Source organism: Hippoglossus hippoglossus, chromosome 7 (genome assembly GCF_009819705.1).
Source record: "Hippoglossus hippoglossus isolate fHipHip1 chromosome 7, fHipHip1.pri, whole genome shotgun sequence".
Classification (NCBI taxonomy): Eukaryota; Metazoa; Chordata; class Actinopteri; order Pleuronectiformes; family Pleuronectidae; genus Hippoglossus; species Hippoglossus hippoglossus.
In genome coordinates this window covers 3,188,389-3,204,313 of record NC_047157.1, presented here as the reverse complement: position 1 = coordinate 3,204,313, position 15,925 = coordinate 3,188,389, and the positions used below count along the sequence as shown (strand labels likewise).

Below are 15,925 nucleotides of genomic sequence, written 5' to 3'. Positions count from 1 at the left end.
TGTATATTCTCACCAAAATCACGTCACAGGTCCAGGGAGTCCTGCTGGATATGCTACAGTACTTAGTTGGACAACACCTGTCAAAAGTGATTCTATATGATCTCACTTATTGGTCATAAAAACAAAGGGAGGTTCACAACTAATTATTTCGATAAAATGTTTTGATTGTGGGACTGTAATGAAACAATAAACTGTTCAGTGTGAAACCCACTTTTCAACTACTGACCCCTGGGAGGGGCTCCTACACCAAACGCTCAGCCTTCTCAGAAGAAGTAGTTTAGATGATAAAATGGATTATGTGTCTGAGTCATTTCTGTACGTCAATTCAAGAAAATATGAAATAACATTAGGTTCTGGTTTGTGGAAAGCAAATATGGCACCTTCTTACATGGCTTCAATGTTGAAGAGATTCTGATTAAAATTCAACAAAATTGAGAAATACATTTTCCATTTGTATTGCATAACCATCAAGGGTCTCCTTGTGTTTGACGTGTAGTTGGTGTCCTCTGTTCAGTCCAAAATAAAAAACAGATATGACCAGAAATCGGTGTTGAGAAAGTTCCAGCCTGGTGATAACTTTCTGGTTTTGATTAATGCTATCACCAAACCAGATTCTTTTCCGCTGCCATGGATTGAGGACTCTGTTGATTGTGTGGGTTCGGCAAAATTTGTAACAAAACTTGATCTGCTTAAGAGGTATTGAAAGGTGCCCCTGACTCCTCACCCCACAGAAATGTCTGCGTTTATGACACCAGATTATTTTTTGCAGTATAAGGTAATGCCTTTGACCTCAGGAACGCCCCTGCCACATTCCAGCGACTTATGTCTGAGGTGCTCTCTGGTGTTTCAAATTGCGAGGCATATCTAGATGATGTTGTGGCCTATTCCTCTACCTGGGCTGAGCATGTGGCAACCTTAACAGAGATTTTCAGCCATTTGCGTGATGCTTCCCTAACTCTAAATCTAACAAAGTATGAGTTTGGGAAAGCAGTGGTGACATATTTGTGCAAGAAAGTCGGACAAGGTCAGGTGTGTCCAGTCAATGCAAAAGTGCAGTCAATTGTAGATTTATCAGCGCCCCAGACCTGACGGGTCCGTTTTTTGGGGATGTGTGGGTACTATCGTGGATTTTTCAAAACCTTTGCGGATATCGTTACTCCCCTGAGTAACCTGTCCAGTCCCTCTAAGCCCTTTGTGTGGACTTCTTGGTGTCAGGAAGCTCTTGAGTCTGCTAAGGCTCTTCTTTGGAGCGCACCTGTTCTTGCCTCTCCAGACATTCTGAGTCCCTTCAAACTTGATGATGATGCTAGTGGTCGCGGGGCTGCTGCAAGAAGATGTTTGCGGTGTGGACCACCCAGTCTGTTTCTTCTCTAAGAAGTTCAACAAACATCAAGTGAGTTACAGTACAATTGAGAAGGAAGCATTAGCTTTATTCCTGGCCCCTTCAATACTATGGGCCTGATCTACTAAAGGTTTGCGCGTATAAAAACGTGTGCAAACTTGATTTCACCCGCAAAAAAACATGCAAGGCGAACTGCTAACGGTGCACACTGAGGATTGCGTGCAGAATAACACATGCTGTCCATTTAGTAAGTTTGCCTTAATGAATATGCAATATCGGGCGTTTCTACCCCAGTGCGCAAAATATTGGGAGGAGTAGATGCAAATACTTCACACGCATTGTGATTTACAAAGCCTGAAAATAATTGCGGTTATTGTGACTGCATCTATATTTAATACGTTTGAAAGGTAGGTGCCAATCGGCACAGCGTTATGCACAGATGGCTGCAGTTATTATGGTGAGGAGGAGACGGCATGGAAGAGGACAGAGAGAACAGTTTTTTTTAACTGAAAGCGAACTGCACCTGCTGCTCAATATTGGTCAAAGGCATCTCTTCCACCGGCCCCCAACCTGTTCTATTTGCAAAGGTTTTATTATGAGCTATTTTTTCTTTTGTTCTTCTTCTTATGTCCTGCCATCTTCTCTTAATTTCATTGGTTGTTCTTTTTGTTTTACCCACAGCATTTACTTTCTTGCAGATACTCTCCCATATCGCGTTTCTTTGAGTTATATTATTTTTCTTTGCTGTAGCTCAACAACATGTTTGTTTGCCTCTTCCACTAACACCTCCAATTCCATGGCATTAAATCTCGTTCTGTTATAATGCACACGCAATTTAGCACTCTTTATATGGGATCTTAGTAGATCAGGCCCTTTGAGGTTTATGTCGGTTCCACTCCACTGCCTGTTGCTGTGTATTCGGACCACAACCCCTTAGTGATCCTGTCCCAAATATGTAACAACAACCAGCCTTTAATGCATTGGTCTCTGCAGAACTTTAATATTAAAATTTGGCACAAGAGAGGGAAAGATAAAGTTATGGCTGATGCGGTTTCGTGTTCGCTATGAAATTGAACATTTCTTTAGGGGAGAAATGTTCGATCTTTGGGTCTTCTGGGAGTTGTTACGACTCTGAGGTTGTATGAAATGTCCTAGGCATTGGTGAATTTGCTATAATCTACTTTACGTTGTGGATCTCTCTCTTTCTCTCTCTGCTGTGGTGCCTGTGTGTGATGGGCTGCAGGTGTGTTTGGCTCAGTGACTGACTGAGTGAATGATTGACTGTGTGTGTGTGTGTGTAGGTTTGCTTCCAGGGAGCCGATTAATTCCAGCCTCCAAGCTTGCAGGTTAAGATGCCGGATTCCCCCAGCTCCTGCGATCTCTCCTCTTGCCACTGCCAGCCAGAATGGTACCTTGTGAAATGTGTTAAGATCTGTTACTTGATGTACCAGCCCGGTTTGGTAGGTGGGTAGCATCTTTGTTTAACCCTTGTTTTCTACTGTTTTTTGGATTAGGAGTTAGGTTAGTACCTTGTCTTTTTGTTTCCTTAATTCAAATAGGTACGAATCGGTTGCTTGCCGTTTTGGCCCACCCTGAACCAAAAACAGAGTTGAATAAACCTTTAAACCGGCTGCAATAATTTGTTGCTGGTGGTTCTTGGGAGCTGAGAAGAGGGGAGACTCATTCATCAGCTGAGTTTTCACCTGGGCTGGGTCATAACTGATGTCATAAATGCATGTCCCCAGGTCCTTGCATGATGCCACCACTCTAAAATCGTTCTTTTTCTTCTTTGTTCAGTTTATTGGCGGGTGCTAACCAACATCAAGGTGCATTACCGCCATCTACTGTGTCCTCTTCTTCTACTTCCTCTCCGCCTGGCCAGCGGGCCGCCTTGGTAATCAGATTTTTCACTTCAGGTGGTCCCACTCTGGAAGCCCAACATAGACTCCCTTTATAAATCACCTTGAAATTGATTGCCACCTGCCAATAAAGAAGAAGAAGAAGAAGAAGAAGAAGAAGAAGAAGAAGAAGAAGAAGCATTTTTGCAATTCTCTGCCTTTTAGCTAAGATCAATTTTGAAGAAGAAAAAAGTATTTTTAGGGGGTATGAAGTAATGAAAAGGGAAAGAGAAGTACAGCAGTAGATGGCAGTTATGCACCTTGATGTAGGTTGCCAGATGCAAATCAACCCAATAAAGAAAGAAGAAAAATCCGAAAATTGTACAAAACATTAAGGATATTTGGGAAAAAGTTGTATACAAGAAGATATGTTCCTCATTAGCTGAACGATAATGATTGAATGATATCGATGCATACAATAACAAAATCGATCTTCTGTCTGGGAGCGAGGGGGAGTTACACTCACTTGTTCTATAGTTGTATACATTATGTGTTCAGTTCTATATAGAGCTTATATATGACACAAGTTAACTGCCATATTTTGTAAAATGTATACTTCAATAAAAAAAGACTCGGCTCACTGACATCACACGGGAAGTAGAGTGTCCTCTACGGTACTATTTAGTCTCTATGTGTCTTTATGTAATAATCACAGCCCACTCGTGGTTTCTACTGTGTCCAACGTCTTTATACACAGTCTGTGTACAACCACCGTCCTGGGCTGTGTCAAGTCAAACAGCGACACACAGGAAACAAGACTTGTCAAGTACTCCTCCAAAATAAGACGTTTGCTCCTGTGCCTCTGACGACGATGCCTTCGCTATGGGTTCAATTTTATTTTAGTAATATAATACAAAATTTATTCTTATATTAATGTAACATGTCATGATTGTTTAATGATGCCTTTGTGAATTTCATACAATGTGGATTTATACGGTGAAAATTACAACAGGAAGTCGCGTTGGTTTCCCGTTTTCTTCGTCGGACACACGCTCCATTCATCGTCGGATCCGTATTTGCCAGCGTCCGGGGACTGGCGTCGTGTGTCTGAGCTGCTGTTGAGGCAAACATGTCGGGCTCCATTTCCCCGCCTGCCCCGTCGGAGGTTGTTGGTACGGAGGGCTGTGTCCCCCCTGGATACAAGCCTTTCAAACCCGAGGAGCACGGCCTGGAGCGCGGCTTCCGTCTCACAGCCTTCTCGGACCTGAAGGGATGAGGCTGCAAGGTCCCGCAGGAGGCTCTGCTCAAACTCCTGGCGGGACTGGAGCCGGACCGGGCTGACGCGACACGGAAGGCCGGAGACCAAGCATCGGAGTTCGTCCAACAGTTGCCCGGGCCCCGACTCGGTGAGGATCACATTCGGAGTCAGCACAGATCGCTACTCATGCCCCGCACACCCTGTCAGGGCTTCTGGTTCACGTCAATTAGCTAGCGGAACTGCAGCTAACCCTGCTAGCTTGTGTTAACTATTTGCAGCTCATTTGATAGATTGGCAGCTTTGGGGGATACAACCAATCATTTAATTGTCCATACATATTAAACATGTGAACACTTCAACTAAATACATTGGTAAGTTGTCGCTAAGCTACTTCGTAAATGCGAATAATAGATAAAAACGAGGACACGAGTCCTGTGAGTCGTCGAGTTACTAATGTGTAAGCATGATTCAGCAGAAATAATTCATGGCAATAGCATTGGTACATTGAGTTCAAAGGTCATGTCAATGAGTGTCATAAGCCTGAGTGAAGACACTGACATAACGTCTTGCACAATCCCTCCTCTGGTGCTTATGTATTCTTTTATATTTCATCTTTGTTAACTATTTTTTAGATATTCTTTATATGTATATTTACACAAATACACCACAGCAAATTTCTTGTATGTGTAAACCTGCTTGGCAATTAAACCTGATTCTGTGCCTAGTTCCATGTCTTTACAGGGGAAGAGTAAGTAGAAACACTGAGTAGCACAGAGACCTCTGTACCGTTCACACAATGCAATCCCATAAAACTGTCCTGTAATAAATACTACCTTTTAGTAAACAACACAAGTGCACACTCGTACAGCTCAAGTACTACAGAAGAAGTATTCTCACTCTTTAAGAATCTAAATAAATAGTTTTTGCAATGGTGCTGCATTGTCATCACTTGTCTCCCTCCTCCTCACTGTGGTGTGTTTCCAGGTGTGGGGATGGACTGCTGTGTGATTCCCCTGAGACATGGAGGACTCTCACTAGTCCAGACCACAGACTTTTTCTACCCTCTGGTGGAGGATCCCTACATGATGGTGAGTCACTGGCTGGTGTTTCCCTGCATGAGGCCTTCACACACGTCTCTCTAAGTGGATGAGGTCAGGAGGCAACACCAGGCCACTACTCTTATCGGTGTCACCTGTTAGATAAATACTAGACACAAAAACAGTAAAGCTTGCACAATTACTACAGAAAAATATCAGCCCACTCATAATCTTATGAAAAACTCTTTTAGATCTGAATGTGTCACAACAAACCTTCACTAAACATTCATTGAATTAATGTTAAAACCAAACAGACGGACTCACAGTTATACTTTGGCATGTGCATTTTAAAATCACCTTTAGTGTCAATTTGAATATGATCATGATAATGCATACTTGAGACACTATTCATTATGTAATATTGTACTTGGTTACTCAGGGCTCTGCGCTGTTTTCCCAAGGAGCATGTGTACTCCTAAACGAAAAGAATTACGAGCACACAAGAAATTTAGGCCCTCAATGAAAAAGGTGTGTGTGTGTGTGTGTGTGTGTGTGTGTGTGTGTGTGTGTGTGTGTGTGTGTGTGTGTGTGTGTGTGTGTGTGTGTGTGTGTGTGTGTGTGTGTGTGTGTGTGTGTGTGTGTGTGTGTGTGTGTGTGTGTGTGTGTGTGTGAATCAAAAGTTATGTTGAGTGTGTGTGTGCAGTTCTTCACATTCTTTCTCACTGCCGTTATTAGATAAGCACTACACCTGATAATAGTAGAAAGGAAGAGATTTGATATAATTCATGAGGTGCTGCAGAAACATTTGGTTCCAACCCGACTGTCCTTTTTCAAAAATAGAAATTTGTAAGATACAGAAACGGTGACAAAACTCTTGACCATTTTTTGCTCTCTGTCACTCTCACTGTCTCTGTGTGTCTCATTGTCCGTCTCTCAGGGCAGGATAGCTTGTGCTAACGTCCTCAGTGATCTCTACGCCATGGGTATTACAGAGTGTGACAACATGCTGATGCTGCTGAGCGTCAGCCAGAAGATGAATGACAAGGTAGTGCTATGTGTGTTCAAAGCTGGTTGCCAAAATGTCTTCATTTATTTAGTTATGCCACTGCTCTTTATCCTCTATTAATCTCACAGGTATATATGTCTATCTCTTGTCACGATTCAATACAGTCTGTATGTACGTGTACCACACAGGATCGTGAGCGAGTAATGCCGCTGATGATTCAAGGGTTTCGTGACGCAGCAGAGGAGGGGGGTACTTCTGTGACGGGTGGCCAGACTGTGATCAACCCCTGGATCATCGTAGGAGGAGTAGCATCAGTCGTCTGCCAGCCGAACGAGTTCATCATGTGAGTCATACACATTTTTGTTAACTGTGGATTAAATAAATCTCTCTTTTCAATTATTTGGTAATTAGTCTGTTTCTTTCATGGGATTTTTTGAAGACCAATTTAAAATCAGTTTTTTTTGTTGTCTCATGTAGTCCAACTTCAGTAGGTAGTTTATTTCTTTTCATAGAATGCATTTCATAAGCCCCTTACAGAATCTAGTTGACCATTCATTTCAGCCAGCACATAGAAGTTATAGCTTTCACTAGGGCTGCAACAACTAATTGATTTATAATCGATTATACAAACAGTTGGCAACTAATTTATTAATCGATTAGTCAGGTCTTTTATAATGCCCGGCACACATTGTGGCAGTGTCTCCTGAAGTGGGGGCAGTAAAGCAACCAATCCTGTGCCTTGTTAAGCTCAGGTGACGACGCTGTCTCCCCTCAGGAATAAACGTTTGAAAAATGGCAGCGACAAGCACTGCTAAGATGAAGCAGAAACAAGTCTTTACATTAAAGCCTTCAGAGACTGTTAGCTGCAAACTGTGTAAAGGTGACTTCACATGGGACAGCAGCATATCGCTGTGGCATGTCCCTGAAGAAAAAACATGAAGGAGCCATTCTTCTTCCTCCTCTTCGATAAATCCAAAAATGTATCGTTAGTTGCAGCCCTAGCGTCCACAGCCCAACACAGAACTCAGCTTGTCCTGTGGCTGTGTCTCCACAGCAGATATTTTGAAGTCATGTTCTGTTGCAATGTGTGCTCTCACATGAATGTATTCCACACACGCCAAATACATTTTCTAAAATAAAAGTATAATTTTAGGTAGTTATTATCACACCATTATGTATAAATTGTCACCAGTCCAGTTGATGGCAGCAACTGATCAGGATATTTTATCATCTTTGGGAGGAAGAGGAGATGCATTGTTTATGTTTATTTACAATCACTGGACTCTTTTATCAATATCAAATAAAGGCTAAGTAACAGTAACAGGGCCATAACAGCCACCTTTTAAAAATGTATTTGTTTGTTTTTCCAGGCCGGACGGTGCAGTACCAGGTGACGTCTTGGTCCTGACTAAACCTCTGGGGACGCAGGTGGCTGTGAATGCTCACCAGTGGCTGGATCAGGTTAGTCACTCAATTCAGTTCACATCAACACTATCTTGATCATTGTCATGAAATGGTGACATTTTCCTTCTCTGTATCTCATCAGCCTGAGAGGTGGAACAAGATCAAACTAGTTGTCACCAAAGAGGAAGTAAAAGAGGCCTATCAGGAAGCCATGTTCTCCATGGCAACGCTAAACCGCACAGGTACACTGCAATTTGTGGTCATGGTCATGTCCTGCAGTGCTCACTCACTGCACATGGAAATGTATTCATCATTTAATTTACATCTGAGAGGTTCTATTTGATGCCACACCTCTGATCTGAATTCACACTCAATAGCAAATAATAAATTGAACATGACTAACCTACAATTATTTCCGTAGATTTGGTCAATTTTTTGTGTTTGTGTCTCCAGCGGCAGGCCTAATGCACAAGTTCCAGGCCCACGCTGCAACAGACGTGACAGGTTTCGGGTTATTGGGTCATGCCAACAACCTGGCAGCACAGCAACGAAATGAGGTGGCCTTTGTCATCCACAACCTGCCAATCATAGCTAAGATGACTGCCATCAGTAAAGCCTGTGGCAACCTGTTCAACCTTATTCAGGGCACATCTGCAGAGACTTCTGGTATGAACACTGAGAGTAATGCACAATAAATGTTGTCGTGTCTTTCAATGAGCATGTTAACGATGCATTTTTTTCCCAAACAAAGTTGATTTGAAGTTTGATTTGAATGGTTGAAGTGATAATCTATATATTGACCTAAAATCTCTCTCTTCCTCCTCATCACTCAAGGTGGGCTGCTGGTGTGTCTACCCCGAGAGCAGGCGGCCAAGTTTTGTTCCGAGATGAAGAGCCAGAGCTCCGGAGCTGGAGGTTCAGGGGCGTGGATAATTGGAATCGTAGAGAAAGGCGACCGCCATGCTCGCATCATTGACAAGCCCCGCATTATCGAGGTTCCACCACGAGGAAGCCAGGCAGCAAATCAGGACAACAGCTCCACCAGCCCTTCTCCCAGCCCCAATTTGTCATAGACACTGTTGCTCCACTGACACTGGTCCTTCATGTGTGTGCAAGGGTGTGTGTGATGTTGCTGTCCATCTTGTCACCTTTTCAATCAAATTGCTAAGAGCACAGACAAAAATCACTTATCTTTTCCTGTGGGAGAAGACACTATTGATCCATCTTTGGAAGGAAATGTAAATCAGGGTGGTATGCTGTACTCACCCTCCCCACCCCATTTTATTTAGATTGACACTTTTCCTTCAACCATGGTGACTTTATATAATTTATCTGAATGCAAAATAAGAAACTATTCTTGAGGAAAATCATTCCACATCAATCTTTCCAAATTCACTTAGTGATGAAAATTGAGTGTAAATGTGTGTGTTTGAATATTTTATCGTGTGACTGGGGTGATTTGTAGTGGGAAAGTGGAGCAGAGGTTTTTCTTGACTTTTTTGGTAATGTCATGTTGATGAATGTATAATGTGGAGAAAAAAAGGTTCATTGGCCCCGGCACCTGGCTCTGCCCACACGGCCCAAAGGAAGGCTTGAGCAGCTTCCTTTGGACCAGCTGGGTGGTGCTCAGAATGTCTCTTTGTCAGCTGATTGGCCGTCCAGCACTAAGTCCCTCCCACCTTTCCTTATTAATGAAGTTCTACCTTTTAAACCCCGGCCAGCGGGGACAGGTGGAGTGGATGTTTGCCTTTGGATTGTGGTCGGACCTGCTGGAGGTCTTAAGCTGCATTTGTAGATTTCCTTTTTCATAATCAATAAAACCATCATCAACTCAGAATGAAACACTGTGCTGTCTGTAGTGGGAACAAATTTTCACTTATAAGAAAGAGTTGGCAGGAGTGCTACTGGTGTCCCTCAAACCACTGGTGCTCATGGAAGGGTATACATTTGTATGAGTTTAATGAGAGAAAATTGCAGGTCATTCTGGTTTTTATGGCCTTTAAAGATGCTTGAGGATTAGGTAGTTTATTACTTTGTTCTGGTTTTATTGACCAGTACAACTGGGTATCATCCTCATTGCAATGAAAATTTACAATGTTTATATATATATATATATATATATATATATATATATATATATATATATATATATATATATATATATATATATATATATATATATATATATATATATATATATATATATATATATATATATATATATAAAGTGAATAAAATTGGACTAAGAACAGAACCCTGAGGAACCCTATGATTAACTTTAGTGCGCTCAGATGACTCATTGTTAATTTGTACAAATTGGAATGGATCTGATAAATAAGTTCCTTTAATGCCCATTAACTTTTCCAGTCTGTAGTAAGATGTGATGGTCAATGGTATCAACAGCTGCACTAAGATCTAACAAGACAAGGACAGAGACAAACTCCTCATCTGAGGCTTAAAGGTAATTTGTGACTTTGCCAAAACTGTCTCTTTGCTGTGATGAGCTCTAAAACGTGCCTGAAAGTTTTCATTTACATTATTGTTCTGAAGCAGCTGATTAGCAGCAACTTTCTCAAGGAATTTTGGTTTTCCTGAGATGTCACATTCACAACAAGGTGAAACATGTGTTTTGAGAGGTCACAGTGACCTTGACCTCAGAACACCATATTTTAATCAGGTCATCTATGAGTCCAAGTAAATTGTGCCTGGTGTAACGGAATTCCCTACGGTTATTACCGACATCGCATTTACAGCAACGTGAGGTCACCGTGATATTGATTAATTAGTTCATCTTTGTGTCCAAGTGACTATTTGTGCAAAAAACTTGACCAAATTCTCATTAGTTTATCTTTAAGTCTATGTGAATGTTTGAAATTTGAAAACATTCCCTCAAACTGAGCTTATGTTGTTCAAGTAAACGTATTTTGTACTGCTGTTGTGTACTACACCACATAACATATTATTTACTATTAGTACATAACTACTAATCCTTGAGTCAAGTGATTGTTTGTGCCTATTGTGAAAGGATTCCCTTAAGGTGTTCTGAAGATATGCGTTCTTTGTGACCTTTAACCACCAAAACATAGTCAGTTAATCCTTGAGTCCAGTGAATGTTTGAACCAAATTTGAAGAAAATCTGTCAAGTTGTTCTTGAGATGTCCTGTTCACAAGCGTGGGACGGACGAAAGTACGGACAAACCCAAAACATAATGCCTCCGGCCACTGGCTGTCGTTGGCATGGAGGCATACAATTGTTTTATTAATAGTGGGATTCGACAGTGTATTTACAAAGAAAACATATTGAAGTAATCTGAATCTCCAAGCACACAAGGTTTTAACTGTTTCTGCTTTACCATATCTGGTAATTCCAAGTTCTAAATGTCAAAAAGAAAGTCTGCTCAGTCTATTTGGTTCAGTCATTGACTTACAGGATATCTGCAGTCCACCTGACATGTCATCTAGCTCGCTTTGAAGTCCACAGCAGCAAAGGTGTCTGTTAAGGCCCCCCAAGCTGATCTGCATCAAGTCTCTTCAGTTGCACTGGTCCTCTTCTGATGTTATGTATATTTGATTTCATGCTGTGTGTCCAATGATAGCTAACCCCGTAGCTATCCAACTGTCCAGCTCACGCATGTTCAAACGTCTTTTGGATGATGGAACATGGATCCAACGCTGTGGTCATATCATCGTCATTGATGTGGCAATTTCAACTTTTAGCTGAAAAATAAAACAGGGTGCCCGGGCTGACTTTTTAAAGTCTAAATAGATTCGCAGTTAGCAGACAACTACAATACAGTGTCTCTGGGCTGTGTAAAAAAAACTAAACATAAAAGTTGGACATTAGATTACACACAACTGAACAGTGTCCTGGTGAGGACAGCTGCTGTCTGACGTTTTACCGAAGTTCTCACATGTATGATCCGGTAGGAATCCATCAGCTGCAGTGTCTTCTAACTTGACCTCAGGAAGCTGCACCTCAGACTTTTGGAAGAGTAACCGATTACACAGGCAGCAAACATGTATGAGGCCTTGTCTGATCTCATCTTGAAACATATCCGACGCCTCCTCCACAGAAATCCCGCTCTTCCTCTCAGCCATCAGTGTCTCCAGGTACTTCCATCGGTCACCCATCAGGCGTTTGGCTGCCTCCTCCAGGGTTTCCCAGGTTCGCTGCACATTCCTCCTGTTCCGACGAGTGGCCCCCTGCCCTGCTCCTCCAGAGGCTCTGGCTCGCTGGGTGTTTCTCTTGTTGTGTTGTGGTTGTTGTCGTTGTTGAACGGTCATTGTCTCTTGTTTTCTCCTGGCACGGACCCGTCGCATCTTGTCTCTGTTGTCAGCGAGGCGGACCTCTCTCTGCTCCGGTGTTTCCGAGGCTCGGACCTGTTTCATGTATCTCCTGAGATGATCCAGACGGACCTCTCTCTGCTCCGGTGTTTCACTGGCTATGGCTTCTCGCATTTTCAGTTTCCTTTCTCTCCGGCGCTGTTCCCAACTTTTCTTACGTGTTCGCATGATTCTTCTCTCCCTTCGTTTGATGGATAATGATTCAGGTAAAGAATGATGTCACTAGTCAGCCTGTCGATGCCTCTTCGTTCTTTTTCTTTTGATTTTTTACGATGGTTGTAATAACTTCTTGGTGTATTACCGCCACCTCCTGGACTGGAGTGTGGATCTGAATGATTTTTAATCTATACTTCACTCTTCTGGCGAGTCCTGTTTTAGCCAAATAATAATCTTAATAATAACATTACTATTATTAATATATATATATTTGTTCTGAAGCACCTGGTTAGTGACAACTTTCTTAAGGATTTTAGAAAGAAAGGGAAGGTTAGATAACGATGTGAAGTAGGCTAAACCTCCAGCTTCAGAGTGGGTTTAATTACGGCTGTCCCAAAGGATTGTGGTACATAGCCTGATGATAATGATAGATTGATTGTATTCAGTAAAGTGGGATGAAATTATGAATGAATTTCTTTGAGGAGCTTTGATGGAATGAGGTCTAAAAGACAAGTTGCTAGTTTAGAAGATGAGATCACTGAAGTAAGCTTATCGAGGTTGATCTAAGAGAAGGATTTTCAGCTGCTTCTGAGATTTCTGTGCTTGAAGATACATCAGCATCAATTGAAGGCCGGAGATGGTGAATTTTGTTTAGAATCGTTACAATTGTATCCTTAGAGAAACGTATTAAGTCATTTATTTAAGAGTTGGAGGAATACTGAGTTAAATAGAGCCATGACTCTAACAGCCTGGCTACAATTCTGAAGAGAAACATAGGGCTGTTTTTATCTTCCTCTTATTAATGCAGAGGCAGCTCTGGCATTGCAGAGGGCCTTCTTACATATGTTAAGACTATCTTTCCAGGCTAGGCGAATTATATCAAGATTGTTGGAGCACCACTTCCTTTCAAGTTTTCATTTAGCTTTCTTTAAGTCACGCTTGTTGGAATTATACCAAGGAGCTAATTTCCTATGTTTTACAAGTTGAAATAATAAAATTATTTCATTAAATGTAGCCACAGCAGTATCGGATAGACATCTAGAAACTGAGTTTTTAATTGCCATGTAGGTGAACAATGGCACATTATAGGTTACTAAATTATGGTCTCATATGAGGATTTTGTGGAAGCACTATTTAATGTTCAATTTTGACACCATATGATAAAACAAGGTCAATGGTGTGGTTAAAACAATGAGTGACTTCATGTTCGGACTGAAACCAATGGAGTCTACTATTGAAATAAATGCAGCACTAAGCTATCATTATCAGTGTTCGCATGAATATTAAAATCATCTACAGTAATTACTTAATCTGATTTAAGGACTGGGCTTGACAAAATCTCAGACAATTCTGTCAAAAAAAAGGGAAAAGATCCAAAGGTGAAAACCTAAAATCTGCAACAAAAAAATATCAAAATTCTATCAAATATCAAAATATTTACGACAAAGACAAATTAACATTCTATTCAAAAGAATCCCAGAACCGAATAAAATCATATTGAAATAAAAAATAATAATCCTACACTGACTCTTACTTTGAAAACACAGTTTTTTTTCAAAGCTCAAGATCAAAATTATATCAAGTTGATCAAATTAACCATTTAATCTACCTACTAATTCCACAAACATCTGTCTGACGTTGGAACGCATATCTTGTGAACTGTTCATCTAATCGACTTCACAGTCGGCATGTGTATTCTTAGTGGTCATGGGAAGTGCAGTGCCGAGTTTGGTGTGATTTGGACACATTCAAATTGAATTAATAAGCGACCAGTGTTCTGCAACGGTCAGTGTGTGTGTTGTTATTCCCCATCACATGACATCATATGATGGGGAATAACAACTTTCTGACCCTATACAATACCCAAAATTTGAAAACTTATCAAGTAGTGTTTATTAATAAAGGAATGTGACAATACATTTACAAAGAAAAGATTTGAGTACACAAGTTTTAAACTATTTCTATTTATAGTGTTTTTTATATTTAATTTTTGTTTCCTATTTTCTATATTTATAATTGCACATATACACCACAGCAAATTCCTTGTATGTGTAAACCTGCTTGGCATAAAACCCAATTCTGATACTGTAAGTCATATGCTAATTCTAAGTTGTAAATGTCAAGAAGAAAGTCTGCTCAGTGTATTTGGTTCATTCATGATTTACAGGGTATCTGCAGTCCACTGTTTCAAAGCAGGTCATCTGGTGCACTTTGAACTCCGCAGCAGGACTGGGATCTGATGAAGGCCCCTGTGAGCTGATCTGCATCAAGTCTCACCACCGTGACTTCTGACCCCTCCTATTTTGTGATGAATATTTTCAGTTCATGCTTTGCTCTCATGGATAGCCAACAGCAAATCAATCCAACTGTCCAGCTCACGCGTGTTTAAAGTTGTGTCTGTAGCACAACATCAGTTCAGGCTCCAGCCCCCTCCCCCACAGGCTCAGCCCCTGCGACCCTCTGACCCAAACCAGGTGGGAACATGGGTCCAGGCATTTTCAACCTTTTGGATGAAAAATAGAACAGGGGCTGACTTTTTGAATTCTAGATGTTTTCAGTTAGCAGACGAAGACAATACAGTGTCTCGAGGCTGAGTTAAAAAGTTTTACATTATACTACAGACAACTGAACAGTGTCCTGGTGAGGACAGCTGCTGTCTGACGTTTTACCGAAGTTCTCACATGTATGATCCGGTAGGAATCCATCAGCTGCAGTGTCTTCTAACTTGACCTCAGGAAGCTGCACCTCAGACTTTTGGAAGAGTAACCGATTACACAGGCAGCAAACATGTATGAGGCCTTGTCTGATCTCATCTTGAAACATATCCGACGCCTCCTCCACAGAAATCCCGCTCTTCCTCTCAGCCATCAGTGTCTCCAGGTACTTCCATCGGTCACCCATCAGGCGTTTGGCTGCCTCCTCCAGGGTTTCCCAGGTTCGCTGCACATTCCTCCTGTTCCGACGAGTGGCCCCCTGCCCTGCTCCTCCAGAGGCTCTGGCTCGCTGGGTGTTTTCCGTGTTGTGTTGTGGTTGTTCCTGCTGTTCGGTGACCATCTTCTCTCTTTTTTTCCTCGCAAGAACCCGTCGCATCTTGTCTCTGTTGTATGCGCGGCGGACCTCTCTCTGCTCCGGTGTTTCCGAGTCTCGGACCTGTTTCCTGTATCTCCTGAGATGATCCAGGCGGATCTCTCTCTGCTCCGATGTTTCACTGGCTATGACTTCTCGCATTCTTAGTTTCCTTTCTCTCCGGCGCTGATCCCAACTTTTCTTACGGGTTCGCATGATTCTTCCCTCCCCTCGTTTGATGGATAATGATTCAGAAGGTCTTCTTCTGCTTCTGCCTCTGCTTCGTCTTCTTTTCCTTGTTTTGATTTATTTATGGTGGTTGGTAACCAACTTCTCGGTGCATTACCGCCACCTTCTTGACTGGAGTGGGGATTCGAACGATACCTCACGTATTCTCCACTCCTCTGATGAACCCTGTTTTATCATAAAAAGAAAACATTGCTTGATCTCCTTCGTGTCAAGAGTTCGAGTTAT

The 15,925-nt window shown here is 41.8% G+C and overlaps 2 protein-coding genes across 3 annotated transcripts; one reads left to right on the top strand and one right to left on the bottom strand.

Annotated features, from left to right (window-relative positions):
• The first annotated feature begins 4,176 nt into the window (after window positions 1-4,176).
• On the top strand, window positions 4,177-9,727 carry sephs3 (selenophosphate synthetase 3). The gene is made up of 8 exons (XM_034591979.1): window positions 4,177-4,586; window positions 5,423-5,526; window positions 6,413-6,520; window positions 6,670-6,824; window positions 7,852-7,942; window positions 8,028-8,127; window positions 8,339-8,551; window positions 8,720-9,727. Exons 1-8 carry the CDS (start codon window positions 4,310-4,312, stop codon window positions 8,956-8,958), a joined length of 1,287 nt encoding a protein of 428 aa, XP_034447870.1. The 5' UTR covers window positions 4,177-4,309; the 3' UTR covers window positions 8,959-9,727.
• Window positions 9,728-11,087: 1,360 nt separating this feature from the next.
• LOC117765398 lies at window positions 11,088-15,841 on the bottom strand. 2 transcript variants are annotated; one of them, XM_034591998.1, is made up of 2 exons: window positions 15,398-15,841; window positions 11,088-12,124 (listed from the first exon to the last, which is right to left on the bottom strand). In XM_034591998.1, the coding sequence occupies exons 1-2, from the start codon at window positions 15,665-15,667 to the stop codon at window positions 11,726-11,728; spliced, it is 669 nt and encodes a 222-aa protein (XP_034447889.1). In that variant the 5' UTR covers window positions 15,668-15,841; the 3' UTR covers window positions 11,088-11,725. The 2 variants fall into 2 exon arrangements, with proteins under 2 accessions (XP_034447889.1, XP_034447890.1); XM_034591999.1 differs by lacking the exon at window positions 15,398-15,841 and having other exon boundaries at window positions 11,088-11,691; window positions 11,797-12,617.
• Between the last annotated feature and the right edge of the window lie 84 nt (window positions 15,842-15,925).